General features: G+C 42.0%; 2 protein-coding genes across 3 annotated transcripts in view; both read right to left on the bottom strand.

Moving 5' to 3' along the window:
- AQP9 (aquaporin 9) overlaps positions 1-20,492 on the bottom strand; it is an 837,480-nt gene that overhangs the window by 678,760 nt on the left and 138,228 nt on the right. The window lies entirely within an intron of this gene.
- MYZAP (myocardial zonula adherens protein) overlaps positions 1-20,492 on the bottom strand; it is a 106,378-nt gene that overhangs the window by 59,168 nt on the left and 26,718 nt on the right. For both annotated transcript variants that reach the window (XM_049773679.1, XM_049773680.1), the window contains exons 3-6: positions 14,266-14,421; positions 10,191-10,283; positions 7,900-8,013; positions 2,895-3,047 (exon numbers count right to left, since the gene is read on the bottom strand). In XM_049773679.1, the coding sequence (XP_049629636.1) occupies positions 2,895-3,047; positions 7,900-8,013; positions 10,191-10,283; positions 14,266-14,421 (516 nt within the window). The remainder of the gene's footprint in view (positions 1-2,894; positions 3,048-7,899; positions 8,014-10,190; positions 10,284-14,265; positions 14,422-20,492) is intronic.

Raw genomic sequence — 20,492 nt, 5'->3', positions numbered from 1 at the left:
GTGGGGGACATGTTAAGGGAAATTGAGAACATTGGTGGAGAGAAGGTCACATTGGTGGTGCATTGGTGTTGAACACTGAATGCCTGAATTAACTGTATTATGAACAACCTACCAAGAGAAGACATCACTGCTGTAGTGACCCCACCACCACCACCAAGTTGTTTTGTGGGATTTTTGTTTTATTTTTGCAGCAGAAAGTCTTTTATTTTTTCCTCTTATAAATAGAAATTCAAATTGAGCAGCACTCCATCTGTCCACCATGTCCTTATTTGGATGAGACTGCAGGTACTGAAGTATCTCTCCTCTGGCTCAGAGCTGTGTCAGTCAGTCAGTCAGTCAGCATTTAATCCATCAGAAAAGGCAGCACTACTCAGAGACCAGGCTGATAGCTTAAATGTGGACCAGAGGTAGGTTTCTGAATGATCATGGGGTGATGATCATGGAGAGAGCAGACAGACAGCATAGGGAGGACAATAAAACAGCATCTGTGGTACATCAGTGCCCCCTCCCTGCCAGGGAATATAGATACAGTTATGTTGTTCTCATGACCTTGGATCCTCCATTCCTTTATTTCCCCTTACTTTAAAAATAAAATTCAGCATGAAAAGCATAGAGAGACTTTTGATGAACCACAATTGTTTCAAGAGTTGAAGTTGGCCTTCACTGCTTTGGGTATTCAGATAAGCGATGAGTATTCATCCTTTCCATGCCTTTGGCTTTCCCAGATGTTGCCTCTGAAAATATTCCCCTAAGTTGGGGTATACTAAACTGGTGGAGAGCAGGGCCAACTAGAAGAGAAGGAGGTCAGGAGAGCTGCAGGAGGGTTGAGGTTGAAGGTGGCCGCTGTCTCCTCTGCCCAGGCTCTAATCTTGCTGTTACACTTCATGCCCTTGATTGGCAGCCACAGGATCCTGTGGCCTCCCTTCTATACAAAACGGTGCTTGTTCCAGACCCACGCAGGCTGATTCTGGTGAAGCCAAGGTGCTCGCCAACTCCAGATACTTACCAGATGTTGGAAAATAATATTCCTTAGATCCTCAAATTGTGTCTCTTCACCACTGGCAAGCTTGGGGAGCAACATGGCCATAAATAGGAAGTTCCAAGCAGAGATGGGCATTAGTTTGGAGAGACTCAAGGCGTCCTGCACTCCAATTCCAGCACAAATGCAGACTTCTAAAAAAGACTCAATTCCCAGAACCCTGTGTACTCTGCAACCCTTCAGTGTGGGGTTCTCAGATCATGTTCCTATTCATTGATTCAGAGGTAAAGGAAAGCACAGGTTTCTAAAGAAGGCTGGACTAAGGCTTTGGTCAGCCAGATAGATGTCTCCAGACAATCAGCAGCATAGCACCTGCTCAGCAGTCAGGAACAAAGAGGACAGTACAAAGCAATATGAGCTGGATTAAACCCAGTGCCTTAGCCGAGAGGAAACTGAAAAGGACAGGGCTGCCTGCTGGAAAGTCAAGAGGAGCAGACTGGCTTCTGGGCACTAAGGCCCTTCCTTATAATGGCTGTGGCTGGCCTGTTGGATTGTAAGGAACAATTCTTCAGAGCTAGAGAACAAATCAGACAGGCATGGTGTGGGGACTTCCCTGCTCCCCAGTTTATATCCTGATGCAGCTCAGAGAGATGGACCACATGTCCTTGTCTGTCTCCCTAAGTCTTTTGCTTACCATTTTGGAATAGCCTTTTGCTCCCCAACCTGGTTTGGCTCAAGCAATCAATTATGTGACTCACCTCTTCCCTTCTCTCCTCTGGGAGACCCTAAAATTCTGTTGAATGTAATTTTGTTTTCTTTTTCTTTTTTTCTTTTTATTTATTTTTTTGGTTTTGGGATCATACCCAGCAGTACTCAGGGGATACTCCTAGCCCTATGCTCAGAAATTGCTCCCAGCAGGCTTGGAGGACCATATGGGATGCCGGGATTCAAACCACTGTCCTTCTGCAAGCAAGGCAAATGCCCTACCTCCATGCTATCTCTCTGGCCCCTGCTAAATGTAATTTCTATTTCATTTTGTCAGTGCAGGGAGCATGCTGAAGGTCATTCACAATGGTGTTCAGGGGTGTTCAGGGAACCGCCTGGTGCTGAAAATCAAATCTGGGCCTCCCTCAGACAAAGCCTGTGCTCATCCCTTTGAGTCATCTCCCCATATTCCATGAAGCTAGACATAAATTAAAAGTGCTAGACTTGGGGCCGGCAAGGTGGCGATAGAGGTAAGGTGTCTGCCTTGCGAGCACTAGCCAAGGAAGAAATGCGGTTCAATCCCCTGGTGTCCCTTTTGGTCCCCCCAAGCCAGGGGTGATTTCTGAGTGCTTAGCCAGGAGTAACCCCTGAGCATCAAACGGGTGTGGCCCGAAAAACCAAAAAAAAAAAGTGCTAGACTTAAATGTAAATAAATCTTGGGGAGGAAATCATGTTGAGTGCCTTCATGGATCTCAGTCTACCATCTCAAACTCAGGAGGGGTGCTCATGAGAAGGCATGCAGGGTAGGGGACTGAAGGAACAATTTTCAGCATTACCTGCCATTTTATACTTTGCTGCCCAACAACTCTGTACTGTGAATCCAGGAAGAAAAGTCTGAGTCCTCAGAGAAAATAGAAACAGTGCAGTTTCTGCAACCCCAAATCAGTGTGCAAATGGATGCCTTCTCCAGACAACAAAAGTGCCAGCCCTGTCAGTCCCTGGAGCCCAGTAATTCAGGGTACTTATAGGGTACTCACTCCCAGCTGAACTATTAGGTGACAATACTTCTTCAGTACCTCCAGGCCCAGCCAGGTCCACAAAAGGTAAGAGTCTAAGCAAGAAGCAAGTAGAGAGAAGAGAAGATGCAAGGAGGCGAAAAGAGAGCAAAGAGGAGAAGAGAAAAGTTCTGAGGAAAAAGTTCAGATTTTACCTTCATTTTCAACAGCTGGTTTTCCACTTGGGCCATGTCGAGCAGCCTCTGCTTCTCCCGCAGCTTGTCCATGGATGCCTCATATGTCTGCTGCAAGTTTCTGATCTGGTCCTTAATGCTGCTGTTTTCCAGAGTGACATCCACAAGAGTTTTCTGTTGAAGGTATAAATAGAAACAAGGTTGGACAGCACAACAGTGAATGGGATTGCTTTGTACACAGTTCAAACTCCTTTGGTTCAACTCCCAGCACCACATAGGGTCCCCAAACCCCACCAGAAGTAATCTTTGAGCACAAAGCCAGAGTAAGCTCTGAGCAGTGCTGGACAAAACCAAAAAGAATGAAGAAAATGAAAACCAAACTGGATCTAGTATGTGAGGAAAGACAGAAACACAAGGATTCCCCCTTTACCAACCACAAAAGTGCCTTAGAGTTGTGCAAATAGAGGTGTCCCAGATGGCAGAGAGCCAGCAACACCCACAACTTCTGCCAACACCACTTGCCACTCCTGATTACAATGGTTTACAGAGATTACAGATTATAATGGCTTCTTTCCATGGAAAAATGTTCCTAATATAACATTGCACATGAAACCCAAGGTCTGAAAATAGTAGGTATAGTACAAGCCTATCTGAAAAAACAAAAATGTGTAAACATTTGCTCAACTATGTTGATGCAGAAATTAAAAAAAAGAAAGAAAGAAAAACAAATGGAAATTTCCATAATTCCACATGATCTAAATTTTCCTCACAAGCCAAGGTGGTGAATATAGCTTCTTTTTGTGTCTTTTGCATTTTCCTAATTCCCAAACAAAACCAGGAAGCACAACATGTGTTTTTGTTGAATGGGAGAATTTCTTATGGTTTTCTTAAAGGGACTGTCACTGGGGGTGGGAGTTTAAGATGGCCAACCAGGTCAGTCTAGTATGACATATGAGGCCTGAAGTGAAGAAACAAGGTGTTAAAGCAATGCCAGGGATGAAGAAACATGCTGTTAAAGCAATGCCATGGAAGTGGACCTGCGTGAATGACCCAGACAAGTGCCTGACAAGTGTCAAGACACCCACATTTCTTATCACCCACAGGAACAAAAATGTTTCACCAATATTGATGCATACGACTTTGGTATTTACTTGGCTCAATGTCCTTTACAGTGCTTCACAAGCCCAGAATTCCTACATGGGACATGAGTCATCATCCACTTCTACCTCCTCTGCCTGAGCTGAGTCACCTGTAATCTTAGAAGAGAAGATCTTGGGGTCTCTAGAGTTGGGATACTAACACTGTTGCCTTCTTTGTAGACTTGTGAAGTTTCTCTGACTCTTGGGCTTTTACTCTGGACAATAAGTCTCTCCCTTTAAAAGCTTCTTGAATCAGGCGCCAGAGCAGTGACACAGTGGTAAGGCATTTGCCTTGCACATGTCTGACCTAGGACTGACTGCAGTTCAATCCCTCGTCGTCCCATATGGTCCCCCAAGCCAGGAACAATTTCTGAGTGCATAGCCAAAAGTAACCCCTGAGTGTCACAGGGTGTGGCAAAAAAATCTCTTTGATACAGGGGGCTTGAGAGATTGTAGTGTGGGTAGGGCATTGTTTTGTACAAGGCCAACCAAGGTTGGATCCTCTCCTCAGCACCCTATATGCTTCCCAAAGCCACCAGGAATGGTTCCTGGGCACAGAACCAGAAATAAGCCTTGAGCACCACCAGGTGTGGTCCCAAAACAAAACAAAACAAAATGATGCTTGAATCTGAAAGACGGATTTCAGTAATGGTAAACAGATACTTTAGAAAACAAAAGGAGGCTATTCAGGAAAAGAATTCCACATGTCCTGGCAACCATACCTCCCAGTCCATTAGGTCCAGATGCCAGTCTAGGCACTGAAGACCAAGAGACCGGGGTTCTTTGAGTCCTGACTCCAGCACAAGCTCAAGTCATTTTTTCTGTTGGTCTAAATTGCTGATCCACACAACCAGAGAACTGAATATCATCTCAATATTTCTTTGCAAACCAGAATGTCCATGGATCAAACAGAGGCTTTCTGTTGCTGTCAGTGATAAGAGAAACAGGCCAGACCACACACTGCAAGGCTGGGTCCCCTGTCTCGAATAAACACCCACTATCTACCACTTCAGATGAGTTTCCAGGCCAGGAGGTGACTCTCCTCTCTCTCTCTCTCTCTCTCTCTCTCTCTCTCTCTCTCTCTCTCTCTCTCTCTCTCTCTCTCTCTCTCTCTCTCTCTCTCTCTCTCTCTTTCTCCCTCTCTCTCTCCCTCTCTCTCTCTTCTTTTTTTAAACAATCATATACTTTTCTTCTCTCTCTCTCTCTCTCTCTCTCTCTCCTCTTTTTTTTAAACAATCATATACTTTTCTGGTTGCAAGGCCCAGAGCTGTAAGATAGGTAATAGATTTAATAAAGCAGGCTCCCCAGATCAGTCAGCAAACAGCTGCCCTCAGAAATGAATGCAGTGGGACCGGAGAGATAGCATGGAGGTAAGGCGTTTGCCTTTCATCCAGAAGGTCATCAGTTTGATTCCGGCTTCCCATATGGTCCCCCGTGCCTGCCAGGAGCAATTTCTGAACATGGAGCCAGGAGTTTCCCCTAAGCACTGCCGGGTGTGACCCAAAAACCACACACACACACACACACACAAAAAAAAAAAAAAAAAAGAAAAAAAAGAAAAGAAAAGAAAAGAAAAGAAATGAATGCAGCAGCATCCACAGGAAGAGACAAGGGAACACTCACATTCACCAAGTCTGAATCCAGGGGAGATATAATTGGACCAGGTAGGCCAGGAATGAAAAAGTGTCCAAAAGGAAAGAAAAGAGGAGTGGTAGCATAGGTCATCAATGGCAGAAGGAAGTAGGACAAGGACTCTCAAATATGTCTGGCCCAGTGGAAAGTTGGCATTTGCAAAGGAAAGGGGTGGAAGAGTAATGTACCTCCCAGACAAATGCAAACACCAAAACCCACCCAGACATCAGGGGACAGTGGCCTTGTTTTCACTGTGCAATGGAAATTCCAGCCAACTCTATCCTTTGGGAAGTTCATCCACCCCCAGGGAGTCATATCTGCTTAGCTCATTAGCGACAGAGAAGCATAAAGAGGTTGCTTTTGTGTTTGCAGAAAGGAGTTGCTTTTCTGTTTGCTTTTTATCTTGGCTTTGGAAACACACCTGGCTGAGCTTAGGACTTACACCTAACTCTGCTCATGGATTGCTTCCTGACAGAGGAACCATATGTGGTGCTGGAGATCAAATGCAGGGAACCTCAAACAGGGCAAGTACCCTACTTGCTCTAATATCTCTGCCCAGAAGCAGAAAAGATTTGAAATACCTTGTGGAACTTAGAAGAGGAGAGTAAAAGCTCAGAGCTAAATAAAATTGGAAGGAAAGTAGAAACCGCATATTTGGAGAGGAAACCCACAGGAGGTTTTTTCCGGAAATAGAGGCCATAGACATGAACATTTTTCAGGTTTTCATCTGCATGTCAGATGGAGGAATCCACTGAAGAATAATAGTGGTTATCCTCTTTGAGAGAGTAGCCCTGAGCTGTTCCAATTAGTTAAAAGAGAAAATTCATCCAAGTGGGATGGCAACATGTGTTTGCAGAAAGGGAGGATCCTTCTATACTGAACACTGTTCTTGGGGATCCAGGTGATCTCTTTTAAAGCCACAATACTCCCTGGGACCTGAGAGACCAGACAGAAGGTGGGGCACTTGTTTTGCATGCAGCTGACCCAGGTTCAATCTATTACTACACATAGCTCCCTAAGATCCTCAAGAGTGACTCCTGAGTAGAGAGCCAGGCGTAGGCCCCAGCATAAAAGGATGTGCCCTTAACACAAAGAAAAAATAGAAACAAAATTAAGAGTTTAAAAAATGAAGCACAATACTACCTACTTTAAGAATAAGTGCTTAGTCTAGTCCAATCTCTATGAAAAGCGATTTGGAGATTCCTCCAAAAACTGGAAATTGAGCTCCCATTCGACCCAGCTATTCCACTCCTAGGGATATACCCTAGGAACACGAGAATACAATACAAAAACCCCTTCCTCACACCTATATTTATTGCAGCATTATTCACAATAGCCAGGCTCTGGAAACAACCAAGATGCCCTTCAACAGACGAATGGCTAAAGAAACTGTGGTACATATACACAATGGAATATTATGCAGCCATCAGGAGAGATGAAGTCATGAAATTTTTCTATACATGGATGTACATGGAGTCTATCATGCTGAGTGAAATAAGTCAGAGGGAGAAAGAGACGCAGAATAGTCTCACTCATCTATGAGTTTTAAGAAAAATAAAAGTCATTTTTGCAACAATCCTCAAAGACAATGAGAGGAGGGCTGGAACTTCCAGCTCACTTCATGAAGCTCACCACAAAGAGTGGTGAGTGCAGTTATAGAAATAACTACACTGAGAACTACCATAATCATGTGAATGAATGAGGGAACTGGAAAGCCTGTCTAGAGTACTGGTGGGGGTGGGATGGGATGGAGGAAGAGTTGGGACATTGTTGGTGGGAATGTTGCACTGGTGAAGGGAGGTATTCAAGATGTTTAAATAAAGAAAAAAAGTTTAAAAAAAGAATAAGTGCTTAAGTTTAGGGGTTACTTGGCATAAAGGAGTTTAAAGCATCTTTATCCTGTTTAGTGTGTACATGGAAAAAAATTCCTTGAACACTGGAGTTAATAAAAGCAATAACAATAGGGAAGTCATTGCCTGGTGGCTGATCACTCATTCAAGTACACATAACAGGCATCTAAAGAGCAAGTGGTGTCTTAGCAGGATCTAAATACCTTATGAGAACAAAACCTATGCCAACCCCAGCATTAAGTCTTTCAGCTGGAAGCTTTTCCTTTAATCCCTTTCCATCTTCCTGTCTCTCCTATGATCATGCTTGACCGTGAGAAATGTACATTGTTGTAGAAGATCAGAGGCCAACCTGCTTGGCCAGGCTCCCTTACATCGGAACTAGACCAACAATAAAGGGACAATTACCTGCAGGTTGACGGAATCTGAGGTCAAAGCCGAGTTCATGGAATTAAAACTGTCCAGGGCTGAAGACTGAGTTTGTATGTGATGTTCTAGATAGTTCTGTTGAGCTTGTGAAACCTGGAATATTAAGGAGATAGTCACCAAAACCAGTCTAAGTATATCCACAATCAATAATCATTTCCATAAGCTGGGACTTTGCTCTGATTGTACCCACATTCTTGTCCATGACATTCCAAATACAGCTTTAAATTCAAAAGTCAACATTTGATTCCACAGCTATGTAGCAGGTAGGGCTTTTGCCTTGCACATGGACAATCCTGGTTCTATTCCCAGCATACCATCTGGGGCCCCAAAATCCACCAGAAGTGCAAGAGATTCCTAAGCACAGAGCAAAAATAAGTCCTGAACGTGCCACCCAAAAAAAAAAAAAAAGCTGAAATTAAAGAAAATGTCAGTATTCATGTAAACAAACATGCAGAAGGACAAGCATATTCTCCTATAGACAATATTTACACAGTCTCCACAGGACCTTGAGAAGTTTTTCTCTTGACAAAACATAGCAGCCAGACTATTCCCCTTGCAGGGAGAGAACAGAATGGGGAAAATCACAAGCTCTGAAAAACAAGTAGCAGTGAAGAGGTGTAGCCAGTGTGGAACTGAGTATCTTTCTATGCCACCTTACTCTTCCCACACTCGACAGAAAGAATGTTCTCTGGGCTCACCCAATTATTTCATTGTCACTGCTATGACCGAGGTGGGTTTTTTGCTATGCTTGAGCAAGTGTCATCAGAGACCAGATTTAAATCAGACCACAAAGAGGAGCCTGATACAAGGAGGCAGTGAAGCTAGGGATCAGTTAGGGATGTGAAAAGGCTCCAGGGTAGACTCCTATGTGGCCCGGGGGGAAGAGTCTAGGCAGAAACCTAGCATTCCCATAATAGGTCAGTCTTAGAGATGGAGGTTATGCAGAAGATAGTACTGGAAGGCAAGAACAGTGACGTGTGTGTGTGTGTGTGTGTGTGTGTGTGTGTGTGTGTGTGTGTGTGTGTGTGTGTGTATTCAGCAAATATGATCCCTTGGCTTTAATTATAACCATCAGCAACTGTCAGGTGCTGGCAGAGTTGATTTCCATACGTGGGTAAGAATTTCACAAATGCATATGTCAAGGAGACGAAGTGAGGTGGATATGTTTATATACCTCACCTCTGATAAGGCAACAGAACTTACTCAAGCAGATAATCTTGTGGCCCAGCCCTCCATTAAACTCTAATGTGTGGCTGTTGCAACTGTGATTCTTGCCTACAGATGTTAACTCATAATAAAGAGTATGCCAGAGATACATGGACTTTCCCCCATCAAGATGATTAATTACAAATATTAAATAAAAAATACAATTACATAAATTACATAAAATTAATATATAAAAATTAAATAAAATACAAATATTAAAGAAAAATAATATTAAATAAAAAACTTTTTCTCACAAGAATTAGCCAGGTGAAATTTGAGGAAAGATATTTTCCTTGCCTTTTTTTTCTTTTTTTTTTTTTTTTTTACTATTTGGGTCACAACTGGCAGTATTCAGTGTTTACTGACTCTGCACTCAGAAATTACTCATGGTGGTTCTTGGGACACCCTCTGGGGTACCAGGGATCCAAACTGGGTCAGCTGTGTACAGAGCAAATGTCCTGCCCAAAGTAATATTCATCCAGCCCATGTTCTTACATTTTAAAGCAGCTAATACATTCATATCACTCAAACAATTTTAAGGGTCTTTTGGAGGGCTTGAATGAGTCATACTCAGGGGTGTTCAGGGCTTACTCCTGGCTCTATCGTCAAGAATCATTCCTCTGGTATCTTCAGGCTGGAGACCAAACACATATCAGATGCCTACAAAGCCAATGCCTTACCCACTGTAAAATTGCTCTATCACTTCAAATATTTTTTTAAAGTTGTAGTTTAGATAACATGAGAACAATAGTATGACTTTTTGTTTGTTTGTTTCATTGGTTAGTTTGGTTTGAGGGCCATACCTGGCAGTGTTTAGTTGTACTAATGATATCTGGTTTCCTTCTCTTATGCCTGATTCTTCAGGGAATACTATGGAATTTAATGGTTATTTATTCTTGCCATCAAAATAGTTCCTTATTTATACTTTGTCTTGTGATAAAATTCTTCCATTCATTTAAAATATGATTCACTCTTAGAGACCTTCACAAGCTCAAGTGTAAGAAGAGTGAGGGACTCAATGATGTTCTCTGCCCTCCCATCTCCAGGTGCTCAGAGCCACTTACCGACAGTTCCTGTGTGAGCTGACGAATCTTCTGTCTCATTTCATCATAGTCTCCATACATCCGCTTCCTTACTTTCTCCAAAGTGGCTCTCACCTGAAGCCCACAAACATCAGTTAGAGATTAAAGACAACAGCTTCAAGTGTTAAACTTGAAAAACTTAAGAAAACCTAATGAGAGGTGAACTCCACTTTAATAAATAAATCTCAAAAACAGGACAATTTGAGAAATTAAGAGATCACTCTTGATATGTTGATAATAAAAAGAAAAATACAAAAATAATACTGATAAAAAGTATACTATAACACATTCTAATTATCCAAATAAAAACTGTAAATAAAAACTTTTCTTGGACTGGAGAGATAGCATGGAGGTAGGACAGTTGCCTTGCATGCAGAAGGACAGTATCCCATATGGTTCCCCGAGCCTGCCAGGAGCGATTTCCGAGCGTAGAACCATGAGTAACCCCTGAGCGCTGCCAGGTGTGATCCAAAAACCAAAACACACACACACACACACACAAAACATATTTCATTTTCAACTCTAACTTTTATAAAAAATAAAATTTAGGGAGCCAAAGTGATGGCACAGCATTAGGGCATTTGCCTTGCATGCGGCTTACCCAGGACAGACCTGGGTTCCATCCCCAGTGTCCCATATGGTCCTTCAAGCCAGGAGCAATTTCTGAGTGCATAGCCGGGAATAACCCCTGAGCGTCACTGGGTATGGCTCAGGAAATCCAAAAAATAAAAAAATAAAATTTAGGTAAGATTTGTCTTTTATCACACATTTTTACAAACAAAAAAAAAGAGTTACCAGTATTTTTACAAGCAGAAAAAAAAATGCTAAGTTCACTCTGTAAACATATGGCTTAAGAACACAAACAACCCCACATTCTTTTTAAAATGTATTTAAAAAAAAAACAGTAAAAATTACCAGTATTTTGACAAGCATAAAAAAATTATCAGTTTAAAAAAAATGTTAAGTTCACTCTGTAAACATATGGCTTAAGAACACACAAATAGGAACCAAAGATAGTACAGTAGGTAGGGCATTTGTTTTGCAAATGCCTGACCAGGGTTCAATCCTCAGCACCCAATATAGTCCCCTGAGCCCATCAGGAGTGATCCCTGGGCACAGAGTCAAGAGTCATCCATGAGCACAGCAAGGTGTGATCCCAAAACAAAGTATCATAAAGCAAAAAAAAAAAAAAAAAAAGCAAAACCCAATTCCCCCCATCCCTGCTCTAAATAATCCGCAGACTAAAAGGAAGATGCACCCTGGAGTGTATGCAGGAGGGAGTCCATTTCTTTTAACCTGACCTACAAAACAAAGTCAAGGTTCTATCAACACCTTCATCACTACCAACACAAATAACACAAATGGTCTAAGATTCTCCATGGAGTATATTCAGAAACTTTATCAATAGACCTGTCTCCTCCTCCTTCTGCTACCCTCAGAAGGACCAAGTTCAAAGGTCTGAAAGTAGAACAAGAAGGTTCATGGTGATGGGGTGAGAGACCTTGAACCCGTCTTTCCAAAACCAACTTTAAACTAGCTAAATGAGTGGTAAGAATTTAGAGGGAGATGGGGATTCATGATGCCAAGTCACCTCCAGATAAAGCCTAATATAGAAATTACTTCCTTCTTGCTAACTACAAACATTTTAGAGAGACAAAGCCAAAGATACAGCTTTTCCTTCTGGCTGTCATCCATGGCCCTGACTCACCCACCAGAGGAGTGTGAGGTGGGATCTTGAGTCAGGGGTCATTCCCACTTATAAACACTGCAGGAATCCACCTGGGCCAGAGTTACCACAAGCAATCGAGGACAAACAAACCCATAAACACATCAAGGAATGAGCAGGCAAGGATTTAGTTTTTTCCAAACCAGTCATAGGAAGGTGGGACCTGGAAATTAATTTTAAATTGCAGATCATGGCAGAGGTTGGCAATTTAGGCCAAAACCACCCCCACAAGCTGGTCACATGCCATCCATAGGCACAAGCAGCCTGAATCTGCTCTCTCTGTCTTAGCAATTTACTCCACTCAGCTGGGAAGAGTATCTCCATGAAAAAAAGGCAGGAGACTAGAGATGTTCAAATGGGGGAAAATGGGGAATAAAATATTCTGATGGACTAGCAATTTTGTGGCAGGTGTCATAATATCATGCACAACAATATAAAGCTAAATCCAAAAAATTTCTTATTTGTAAATCAGTAAAAATGATATTTAAACAATGTTTTCATAAAAATGTATCAAAATAGAATTTAAGATATGTAATTAAAAAATGTATCTTTGAGGGCTTAATGCCTAGAGATTTAAGGCTAGTAGTGAGGTGTGTATCTGTATGGACATGTGGCTTTCTGGTTTTACTTAATTTTCCCTATTGAACAGTTAGCATTTTTAAATAAAAACCAAATCATTTTTATTTCTTAAGTATGAAACTATTGGACCAAAGAGATAGTACAGGGATAAGACACTTGCCTTGCACACAACCAATCCCTGTTCAGTCAGGAGTAAGCCCTGAATACAGCCCATTGTGGCAAAATAAAAGCCAAAAGAAAAAACAAAACAAAAAAAGCATACATGTTTTGAATTCTTTCAAAATACATTTTAAAAAGAATTTTTTATCTTTGAGACTCCATATGAAATATTCTTTTCAAAATCCCAGACAAAAGCTAATAACAGAACTATGTGTCTTTTCCACAAAACTAATAAAATGGGGCTCACTAAAATGAAGATTCTGACCTAAACAGTTCCTTCCTAACTTTCACTCACTACACCTAAAAACAAGCTGAGAGAGAGAGAAAGAGAGAGAGAGAGAAGCAAAAGTTGGAACAAGAAGCAAGTCCATCATATTCATAGCCCTCTGCTGCTGTTTCTTGCTGATTATGAGACTTTCTAGGCAGTCAGTGATCTGGGTCCAAAATCTAAGGACCACACAATTGAAATAGCTTTGTTAAACTTCAATCTAGTGAAACCAAAAGAACAAAATAGAACGAAGAGGGAAGAAAGAGAAAAACTTTGAAGGAAATGGCCCATGTGACCAGAACAATAGCACAGTGTGCCTTGCATGTTGCTGCCCTGGGTTCAATATGGTTCCATATGGTTCCATATGGTTCCCCAAACATTGCCAGGAATGATTCCTGAGCACAGAGCCACGAGTAGCCCCTTAGTACCATCAGGTGTGGCCCAAAAAACAAACAAAAAAAAAAAATAAGAAAATGTCCTGAAATTACTCACAATTATTCTTGTTTAATGGTAGAATGATGGCTACTTTGTGTTTTTCTTGAGCCATTTTTTACAATTTTCCAGATCAAGAGTGCAATATTAATGATACTGATTAGCCTGGTTTGGAATGATGTTTATTGTGGTTAACTTCCCAGAATCATTTTTTTAAGCCAGCTCTGGACATCCCATCAGCCTTGTTGGTTGGGACTGGGCCTGGAATCCAGCTGTGACCATAAAATATGGGAGGGGCTCTAAGAAGCATCCAGAAATTAGAGACCTTTTCCCCCCTAGGAACAGACATTTTCAGATGATGCCAAGAGTCTGAAGCTGAAGGAGCCCAGAACCCAGAGAAATTCAGAGAAAAAGAACCAACTTGGAAGTATATTATTGCCTGAAGCCTAAGGACCCTGAGACTTGTCCCACTTGAAACCCATTATCTCTCTGAGTTGGCTTTTCTGTTTCTTGCAGCCCAAAGAATCTCAATGTATACACAGGTTAAAACTTATTTGTCAGGAGTAATTAACATAATATGCAGTGCCACTTAAGAGTCTCTCTTCATGCACAGAAAAAGTAGGTCATGGGTCTCCAACTTAGTAACATCCTAAAATTCACTGAATGCCTCACTGCAAAACTATATATGCACTTCAAACATTAGGCAATGAGGATGTGTGGAAACATCTCCATCCAAACTGAGAACTACAACCAAACTAAAAATCCTTCCCAAATTCCTTACAACATAGGCATCAGTGCCTCCAGGCCTGTCCTCTTAAATACTCCAAAAGATTATAAACTAGGTTGGCAGAGGCTGTGGTGCAGGGGGGTGAAGGGATCCTGCAGTGACTCACATCTTTGATGTAATTCATCTCTTCTTTCAGCTGATTGGTGGACCACCCATACACCACCATTTCTTTCTGCTGATTTTGATCTGATCTTCGCACCACGCCATAGACAACACCTTGAGGAAGTTTTCTGATCTGTTCTCCATTGCTCAGGTCAGGAGGCTAAAAGAAGATAGAAAAGGAGAAAAGAATAATGATTCTTTGGGCTTCAGGAAAACATCTGTAACAGTCACCCACTATGCATGATATGCAGTCTGTGGCCATCAAGGTAGGGAGGCAGAAAGTCTGGCAAAAGGGAGTTGGTATGGAGAAATCCACCACAGTCTTTACACTCCAAGCTGTGCCTGGCACAAGCTAAATCAGCATTCACTTTGGAGACGAGCCCCTTCCTCCAACTCCTTTCAAAACCATCCTCTTGAGGCCAGAGAAATAGTACTATAGTTAAGGTGCTTGCTTGCACACAGACAACCCAGTTTGATCTCCAGCACCACATAAGGTTCCCCACATCCACAAGAGTGATTCCTGAGCACAGACTCAGGAGTAATACCTGAGAATTAGGAGACATGGCCCCAAACCCAAAAATAAAAAAATAAAAGACCCAATTTTCTCTAACTCTCTAGTAGTACATCTACAGAACTTCATCTTCAGAGGAGTAGGGGCTGTTCCCAATTGTGGCAGATATACGTATGTAGTCCCAATAACAACAAGAGTAAATACTATAACTCTGGTACTCTGGGGAATGTCACTTTCCTTCATATACCAACTTCTCTTTATAGTTTTAAATGCTTCTTGATTTGTGTGGCCTAAAATGTACAAGGTAGAGAAATGTCAACTACCAATAAAGAGACAAATTGTCCCAAGTATAGGCCCTATACTTATTCTTAGAATAAGAACTGGGGCCAGTTCTAAGAAAGAGTGGGTGGAAGAGCACTTTCTCTGTTGAGAAAATCTTTTTAAATAAAATCTTTCTAGATAGCCTGAACGAGATAGTGTGTCTTCACTCCCAAAGAATTTTCCCGCTCTTTATCACTGTCAACATTCAGATACCCCAGGGGCCGGAGAGATAGCATGGAGGTAAAGCATTTGCCTTGCATGTGGAAGGATGGTAGTTCGAATCCCGGCATCCCATATGGTCCTCTGAGCCTGCCAGGAGCGATTTCTGAGCATAGAGCCAGAGCCAGAAGAAACCCCTGAGCGCTGCAGGGTGTGACCCAAAAACCAAAACAAACAAACAAACAAAAAAACATTCAGATACCCCTGGTTAAGAGCGTGTCCACATCTGACACATTTTACAGAAACAGGAGGAAGGAAGGTTAACATCTGTTAGCATTTGCTCTGAGGTAGAAATGTTCCTTTGCATTTTGAATCTTTACAAGCACTTTTACATGAGAAAACTCAAGTACAAAGGGGTCAGTACCTTGCTTATAGTCCCATACATTTAGAGTCAACTCTGGTGTTGTCTGACATTAAGGAGGGCCACATCAACAAATAATCTCCAAAAGATTTTGATGCCACCAAATCTTCACAGATAGAGTGGTTCAGGATGACAACTCTGGGCAAACAGATTCCCCTTTTAACCCAAAGGAACAATAGCCCACAGCCACCCTGACACCCTCCGTCATAGAAATAGCTCAGTTCCACAACTGAACCTCATCAAGCTGTCAAGCCACCAAACAGTTCCAATTGCAATGTCAGCCTAGCAGGAAATTCGATGGAAAAGTTGCAGGGAAGACCACCAAGCTCAATGAGCCTAACAATAGCACAGAAGGCTCCACTGCACCAACCAGTCTGATAAATCCTCAATGATTTCAGTAACACCATTGTGAGATATATTGATTCACTAATATACGTTTTAATAATTACACTTGCTATTGTGCTATAACAAACAGTTTAAAATCAATTTGTGGCTTCAAGGGGACAGGCTTGAGGGGGTAGAAATTGGGGAGAGGAGGGGAGGGAAGGTTACACTGGTAGTGGGATTCATGTTTGAACATGTAATGCTTTAAATGACTACATTATGAAATACTTGTTAAATCAGTTATAATTTTTAATTTAATTTAAATATAGAGACCCACAAACTATAGGTTTTAGTAGATGTAAAGCCCCCCCCCCAACATCATGGAAGGATAGGAGAAAGAAAAATCCATGACTAAGCACAACTGTAGGCAACCCAACCTCTGCCCCCTTCCCAGGTGAACTGACACTCTGGACAAGCCATAGCACCTGTGTCTGACTCCCACAAAGGCATCTCTGTCCCCTTCTAATCTTTAATCTACCTCGCCACAAATTCTTTCCATGTACTTGTGAAGCATCTCTATAGAAAAATAAAATATCTGCTTTAAGAACATTTGTAGTATTGTAACTATTTCATGACCCAATTCATTCAACATTTGCAAAAGCCAAGTCTAGAAGAGCATAATCCTTCATAGTAATTAGCTTCGAGGAGGGGGCAGAGGTGCTGGAGAGGGAGGTAGCTTTCAATGGTTTCTTAGAGTCTCTTTTGTTGCTTGTTTGTTTTATAACATAACTCTGGGCTTTCATTTTTGGTTCTTAGGCCACACCCTCCAGTACTCAGGTTACTCTAGTGGGGGCCGGATTACGGTCCCTTAGAGAGCTGGAGGGCCGGACTATATGAGCTACTGCTACTCACACTGCACTTATCTTATATAAATAAAATGAAAACCATTTATAAATAAACAGATCATGCACCAGTATTTCAATGGGAACTGTGGGCCTGCTTTTGGCTAAAGAGATGGTCAATGTCCAGTTCCATATTTGTCACTGCCAGCCCTAACAAGTGATGCAAGTGGGCATCAGTTAATCTTAATCTGGTTGGAGATTTCAGATGTTTCATTCTTGAAAAAGTCTGTTCACAGGCATAAGTGCTACCAAAGATGGTTACCATTTTGAGTGCATGGTTCCTGATATTTGGATATACACTGAGTGTATATGCTGGCAGGTAACTTGGCAACCAAACAGCGCTCACTGCTGGCGGGCCGGATCAGACTCCTCTGTAGACCGCATGTGGCCCGCGGGCCGTAGTTTGAAGACCCCTGCTCTAGGCTCTCACTCAAGGATCACCCTAGCAGGTTTGGAGGATTATCTAGATTCTAGGGATCAAATCTGTCTCCTATAATAGAACTCTGACCCGCATGACCTTTTTTTTTTTTTTAAGGCAAGGTTTCCTAAGGTTTGAGGCAAGATTTCCTCATTCTAGAGGCCAAGAGCACCTCCCAGTGATTCCCAGCCAACCAGTCAGGCAGTTCTATACAGGAACAGGTCTGAGGACACAGGATTACTGGAGTACTCTAGGAGCTTCCAAGGCCACACCCAGGGGTGCTCCAGGAATGCATTCAATGAATGATGATGTTCAGGGGCCTACTCGGGGGACTATGTGGGGCCAGGAATTGAACTAGCTCTACTGCATGCAATTGGTGACCCCTTTAACATGAACTGTTCCAAAATGTAAGAAAAAAAAAATACCCATTGCTTCCCATCCAGTATACAGACTTGAAAGAGTCACGTAGGAAATTGCTCTCCTAAAACAAGGCCTAAGATTTGAATGATCTCCTGAATAAAGCTAGATTAATGAGGGAAGATGCAAATGTGCATGAGAGCTGCAGGCAAGGCACAAAGCAGGAAATGACCTGCTAGGAATATAAAAAATAGGAAATCTAGTTTAGTAAGGGACGTTTCAGGTGCAAGCATGAATCAAGTCACAAACAGGCAGCAAAGCAGGAACAGTCCTGTTGTAGAATCTATAAGCTTAAGTAGATTTCCAAGACCTTAATCTGCTCAGAAAAACAAGACAATTCCTTACCTGTAAGAATTTGCATTCCACGCACAGACTGGTTGGTTGCTCATCTATAATATATTCAGAAGCCCCAACTACATAAATTCTTTGTCTTAAAAAGATATGTACTGGGGCTGAAGCGATAGCACAGCAGTCAGGCATTCGACTCACACGCAGCCAACCTGGGACAAGCTCGGGTTTGATCCCCAGCATCCCATCTGGTCCCTGGAGCCTACCTGAGCGATTTCTAAGTGAAGAGTCAGGTATAACCCCTGTAGCCCAAACCGCACTCCCCCCAAAAAGTCATGTACTGGGATTGATAGCACAATGGGGAAAGTGCTTATCTTGCATGTGTCTTCCCAGATTTAATTCTGGCAATATCATATGGTCCCCTGAGCACTGATAGAAGTGATATCTAAGCACAGAGCCAGAAATAATCCCAGAGCACTGCCAGGTGTAGCCCAACTCCCTCCCAAATGTACTAACATATAAAGAATGGTGTACGTGATGGGGATGAGGGAAAATGTGAGACTTTACTAAATAAAGTGGCCGGACAGCGCCCATCATTCAGGACTATTTAGGTGGTCTCTACACCTGAACAAGCCACTGTGTTTCATTCTTTGTGATGAATATGCGACACATAGATGAAGTTTGAGGTGGTGATCTGCCCCAGAGTCATAATACTCTGCAATTAAATCCAGAAAATGTCCCAGCCTCTACATTTATGTCTGGTTTAGAAGGCACTGCCAAAGATTATCAATGGAGTAACTAGCTGAATGTGAAATCTTTGGTTTACTAACCGCATAATTGGGAAGAGGAAAAGCTCTGATGAAACTCCCCACATACCAGGAAACAAAGGCAAGTTCTTGAGCCCAGCTCCACCCACCCAGTTCCTGAATAACAAGCAAACTCCAGCTGTAGTGAAATGTGTGGCAGTGCACAGGCTTTCACAGGTCAGCTGGCCTGCAAGGCTGCACTGAGATGGTGGGGTGCAGGAAAACTCTGCATCCCTGTCCATTGGGAGAGGCTGAGGTCCAGCACGAACAAAGGAAAATTCTGACAAGGCCAAGGACAATGAACAAGGTCTGTCTGGGAGGCACCAACCCTAGGTTATGAATATCAGTTTTTCACATAGAATGCTACCTGTTGTACATTATATAAAAGAGTCATTGTCATATTCCAATTTCATTATATTTTAATTTTCGTGTGTGAAACATCTCAAGGACTGTAACTGAACCTTTTAAAAAAATGTTTGATGAGTTCCCATCGACAGTCCCTCTCCCATCATCCCATCTAGAATCCCAGTCATGAATGATGGTCTCCTTTTTTGTTGTTATTATTTTTGTTTTGTTTTGTTTTGGGGCCACATCCAGTGATGCTCAGGGGTTACTTTAGGCTATGCACTCAGAAATCACTCCTGGCTTGGAGGACCATATGAGATGCCAGGGGATTGAACCTCAGTCCGTCCTTGGCTAGCTTGAGCAAGGCAGATGCCTTACCACTTGTGCTACCATTCCAGCCCCTTGTTGTTATTATTGCTTAAAAAAAACTTGATGTTTTCTAGGACTCTGGGTGGTTTTTTGTTGTTTTTTGTTTTTTTTTTTTGTTTTTTTTTTTTTAGTTTTTGGGTCACACCCAGCAGCACTCAGGGGTTACTCCTGGCTCTACGCTCAGAAATTGCTCCTGGCAGGCTTGGGAGGGGATCATATGGGATGCTGGGATTCGAACCAATAACCTTCTGCATGAAAGGCAAACATCTTACCTCCATGCTATCTCTCTGGCCCCAGGTTTTTTGAGATTAGCAAAACAGGCATTATTTTTGAATTCTTAATTTTAATTTTATTCACAATATTCAAAAATGCAAAACTAAAAAGTTATTTAAAAATCAGAATCTAGGTAAGATTCTTGCTTTGTAGATGACTGACACAGGTTTGAAATCTGGAAATGTACATTATCCAAAAAAAATCAGGCTCTAAATAAAATATCAACAGAGAAGGTTCCAACTTGGGACTCTACGATAGAACAGGGTCATGATAATCAGCCAGTCCACAAGAAAAGAATTCCTGAGGTGGCCAGAAGCAGAGAAACATTTATGAAGAAAATGAGTGGGAAGCATGGTGCTATTATTTTCATAATGCACTATTTTCTTTAGAACTCACAATGGCCCTATTGTATAACTATCTGGCTCTTCCAAGATGGCAGCATTTAAGTGCCTGACTACATGTTTTCAGATCTGAGCTCTGTCCTTGTCCATCAACATCCTCAGGAAAGCTCAGAGCCAGAAAAACTGGAATTCACTTCTCACTGGGGCAGCCCAGAACTCAGGGGTAGGAAAGCCAAGAGCCTAGAACTATGTGTAAGAGAAATCATCATTAATAGTATTATATTGGAAATCACAGAATTTCAATTAGTAAAAACAAAATAATAAAACCAACAACAA

This window comes from Suncus etruscus, chromosome 5, assembly GCF_024139225.1.
Source record: "Suncus etruscus isolate mSunEtr1 chromosome 5, mSunEtr1.pri.cur, whole genome shotgun sequence".
NCBI classification, from domain to species: Eukaryota; Metazoa; Chordata; class Mammalia; order Eulipotyphla; family Soricidae; genus Suncus; species Suncus etruscus.
The sequence above is the reverse complement of the archived record's forward strand: the minus strand, read 5'-3'. Positions and strand labels throughout refer to the sequence as shown.